General features: G+C 53.6%; 2 protein-coding genes across 2 annotated transcripts; one reads left to right on the top strand and one right to left on the bottom strand.

Moving 5' to 3' along the window:
- Positions 1-765: 765 nt before the first annotated feature.
- PG986_014811 (uncharacterized protein) lies at positions 766-1,119 on the top strand (the record flags this gene model as incomplete). The annotated part of the gene is made up of 1 exon (XM_066851033.1): positions 766-1,119. One exon carries the CDS (start codon positions 766-768, stop codon positions 1,117-1,119), a length of 354 nt encoding a protein of 117 aa, XP_066693271.1.
- A 961-nt stretch (positions 1,120-2,080) lies between these two features.
- PG986_014810 (regucalcin) lies at positions 2,081-3,280 on the bottom strand (the record flags this gene model as incomplete). Its single annotated transcript, XM_066851032.1, has 2 exons — positions 2,081-2,583; positions 2,833-3,280. The coding sequence occupies 2 exons, from the start codon at positions 3,278-3,280 to the stop codon at positions 2,081-2,083; spliced, it is 951 nt and encodes a 316-aa protein (XP_066693270.1).
- Between the last annotated feature and the right edge of the window lie 1,057 nt (positions 3,281-4,337).

Genomic DNA, 4,337 nt, shown 5'->3' with positions numbered 1-4,337 from the left:
ATTAGCTTTCCCGGTGATTAGACGCATTGCTTCATAGTCGTCAGTTGTATCTCCTTCTTTGTAGCCTATGCCAGCCCTCACACCAATATTGGCGGCTATACCCCTTTCTTAGCAGTCCGCCTTCTACCGTTTCCGAAAAGCATTATACTTAATAGAATAAATCACCGCCGATATAAATACTTTTATAGTAATTCTTATTTTACCGTCGTCGTTTTTTATTCTTCGGCGACTTTTATAAAAAGAATTTCCGTCGCCGAAGAATAGGATAAGAATTTCTTCGACGAGAAAAATGATTTTTTATAATAAGAATTCTGTTTAATATCCTAGCAAGCTGGCTTCACCTACCCACTCACTCACCACCCGGCATCATCACCTAGGTCGCACCAACTCGACCACCCACAACCTCTTCATAAAGCAAAGAGCCCGCCTCGTCCCCAGCATACCCTTAAGGATCCAAATCATTCCTATTCTGGACAGTAAGTGATTATCCCCGTTGTCCTGAGGTCCTGCGTCACAAGTCGCGATGATGCTTCGTCTGAAGCCTACCAAGTCGCTCGCTATACGCATGTTCCTAACAAATGAAGCGAAAGACCCAACCCGCAGAACATCTCATACAAAGGCAATTCATTTTCTCAGGTTATACACAAACACACGCAACGCACACAAGTGAGTGAGCACGGCTATCATCTTTCCCTCGACGATTGGAAACAAATTAACCCGAACCCTCCCAGAACAAACGATTCGCAACAAAGCAAGTCCATCACCATGGATGACAAGATGAAGTCGATCCTCCCCGTCCTACTCGCTGCTGTCGCCGGCTACCCCGCCACCAAGGGTACCGCCGGCGCCACCAGCACCGCCAGCAGCGGCGAGGAGGCGGCCACCGCCACCGCCGCCGCAGCCGCCGAGCCGAAGAAGGAGAAGAAGAAGAACCGCACGCGCCGCGTGGGGGCCGGCCAGGCCAGGTTCTATCACAAGATGGACCAATTGTTCGGCGGCGACTTGGACAAGGCCGCCAAGCAGCAGTTGGCCGAGCTCAGCCACCGCGAGGGCGACCAGGGCAGCCGCGACGACGGCGTGAAGGAGGAGGAGGAGGAGGAGGAGAAAGACCAGAAGTAAAGAAGGAGCTTACTTGCTGGTGGGCTAGCATGGGACGAAAACGTGCGGCAACAACAGACGACTGTGCAAACCGGACGGAAAGTAGTCTGGTTCTTTCCTTCCTGGGATAGCTCCAGCCCTGGATCGTCTGATATATGAGCTGCTCACTTCAGTCATCTCTGTCATCTTAGACACTGATGGGACCTTGAGTAGCTTCACACAAAATCAAAGCTGAGGTGACCACTGCGTTCATCTTCTTCGTGATATCCCCCTCAAACCCCTTTATCTACCCCAGTGACAGTAGTAACACACAACACCACACGGGACTCGGCCCAGTGCGGGTCCCAATACCATTGTTTCGAGGACCGTTACAAAGGTATAGACAAGGCACGAAGAAATCCTATTGCTTTTTGCACACGTGATCATATGGTGTTACCACGGCTTTGCGTAAGACATGTGAGTGCGGCGACCCAAAGGCATTCCTTAAAAAAAACGATCTTCATATTCCCCGAGTTCTTTCAATCAAAGCCATCGGCTTGAGTCCCAAATAGGTGCGAAGCGTACTACCATCCATAACAACAAAATGATCAACCCCTGGCGCCACCAAAGCTTATATGCCCGCCCAGCCACCCAGCCATCCACAGAAATCAACGCAGTCCCTTGCAGTGTCTCTACTTATGTCAAAATAATACCTCCCTCCCTTGGCCGGGCCGGGGTAGCCTAGCGGTAGTAGTCTTATTCCTATACTTAGGGGCAAGAGGGTTCAACTCCCTCTGCGGTCACTTCTTCGAACCCCTTTGTGGGAACTTTTTTTCTTTTTTTTCTTTTCTTTTGTTCTTTTTCGTTTTACTCTTGTTGCCCACCCAACACTGGGAAGATCTACTTCCTTCCCATGTAAATACCACTAATTCGCCTAGCAAATGCACGTAAATTCTGCCTCCCATCCATCGGACATACAAACATTCAGCAACCACCGAGAGTTCTAAAGATCAAGCTTGAACTCATGCGGCAGCACGCCCTCAACCCCAACATCGACCCGGAACAGCCCCCCACTGTAATCGACCTCCTGCTCAGTCCCAGCACCCTCTTCCATCCCCGCCGTCGTAATGAAGAGCTCCGTCCCGACGAACTCGACACAAGTAATGTTCTGCGTCGGCAGCTTGACCTCGCCGACGACCTTGCCCGTCTTCCCGCAGACCTTGAGCACGTGCGACTCGCCGTACACCGCGGTCCAGAGATTGCCCTCGACATCGATGCGGTGGCCGTCGGGCTCGCCGGGGCCCTCGTGCGTGTAGAAGACGCGCTCGTTGGCGATGGCGGCGGACCCGGCGGCCGACGAGTAGTCGTAGGCGTGGATCGTCTTGGCCGACGAGTGCGTGAAGTACATGGTCTTGCCGTCGGGCGACCACGACACGCTGTTGGGGATCGTCACGCCCTCCTTGAGCACCACCGAGTCTTGTCGACCGGTAAACATGTGGACGGAGCCTGTGGGTGCGTGCAAGCGGATGAGAGGAGTCAGTCAAGTCAAACATTGCTACATGTCGGGCGGTGATGGGGATATGTTGCGTCCTCTCCTTGTCTCACCAACATGGTGGAGGAGGGGTAACCTGTGTCCCTCACGCAATTGAGCAGCACTATGGCAATTCATCTCGAACCTCCTTAACGCCGGAAGAGAGACGCCGGACCACCGTGGAAATGAAATAAAACATGAGTGAAAGGAATGAAGCAACTCACCTTCCGACTGGAACGGCCCCAACTCGAAATCCGTCATCGTCCCGAGCCAAAACCGTCCATGCGGATCAACCGCCCCATCATTCCCGCGAAGCCGGAAGTTGTCCTTCATCTTGTGGAACCTGGCGACGTACTCGTACGCATCCTTGCTCTCGCTAGCCCTCTTGCGGTCCAGGACCGCGACGCCGAACTTGGCCCCGATCAGGATCTTGTCCCGCGGGTCGACCCCGGCGATGTCGGCCGTCACCGAGATCGGCGTGTCCAGCTGCTGCGTGACGAGCGACTCGGGCCCCTTTTCGAGCGAGACCGTGTACAGCCGCTTCGAGATGATGTCGACGAAGCGCAGTGTGTTGGTTGCCCGCTCGTAGTACGGGCCCTCGCCCAGCTTGCAGTGGAGTTTGAGGTAGGGCTCCTTCACCTCCCAGGTCTGGACATCGGACGAAGAAGTCATCTTTCTTTGATTCGGTAGCTTTCTTTACTGGTCTTCTGATATGCCTCAGTTAATGATATGGTCGGTGTTGCACGAAAGTGAGTCTGCGGTCGGTGGATGTGGCTTGACGGCTATCTGATACGATTGGTGAGGGATTGGGAGCACCGAACGTCGATTACGTAGCCGAAGCCCTGGTGGAGTTGAGTCTAGCTTTCCGACGGTTCGCGGAGCGATGCGGAGAGACGGCGTCGGGGCTGGTCCCTAAAACTTATTACGTAGGTTTTCTGCAGGTGCTTGGTCTCGATGTGCAACCCTCTCTCTACCTTTCCTACGTTCACGAAGAGCGACAAGCAGGTTCCCGCATGACAGGCAACGAGGCCCTAGATATTCATGGCGAATGCGTCAATCCCCGACAATACAGATAATACAGAAACTCGTATATTTGTTGGAATTCTATCCCATGATGGCCACGGAATACGGCCCTTAACCCTGCTGCATGTGTGGATGGATTCTCTTCCGCCTAATTGCGACCGGGGCCGATCGGCTCAGAAGCGATATCATCCCTAGGACCGCGATGTCCGCTGCCACGAAAGAGCCATGCAGGTTGGGAGACCAGAACACCGTATGCATACAGCTGGTTGGCCCTCCCGGTCGGGAAGGTAGAATTATCTTGAAACCCCTCGTGATGCAATCCTGTGCGGGGAGAATGTTAGCAGGCGATGCACGTGCAGAATAAACTTCAACGTGGACGGTCGGTTTTCCGAGTCGATTCTCGGCGGCGGGCATCGCGAGATTGAAGTTTAACTTGCCAATTGTTTTGTATAACAGGACACAACCGACGTCCTCGCCTCCGATCATTGCGGCGCTTCTCAGGTGCCCACCGCACACCACGTGGTAAGGCCGGTGGAAAGACTCTGTACCGTCCGTCAACGAGACATCGTGAGCTGAGTGGTGTGGATGGATAGTGCACGCAAAGATGTGACGAGTCAGTTTCAGCTGGCCGACCGGGTTGCCGGAGAATTGAAGCAGAACCAATGGCTCAGAATGTGAGACATGGCTATTCCCATCCCAAAGAACC

The sequence above is a fragment of the Apiospora aurea genome (genome assembly GCF_038362705.1).
Source record: "Apiospora aurea strain CBS 24483 chromosome Unknown utg000010l_segment0_segment0, whole genome shotgun sequence".
Classification (NCBI taxonomy): Eukaryota; Fungi; Ascomycota; class Sordariomycetes; order Amphisphaeriales; family Apiosporaceae; genus Apiospora; species Apiospora aurea.
This window is presented reverse-complemented; position numbering and strand designations above follow the sequence as displayed.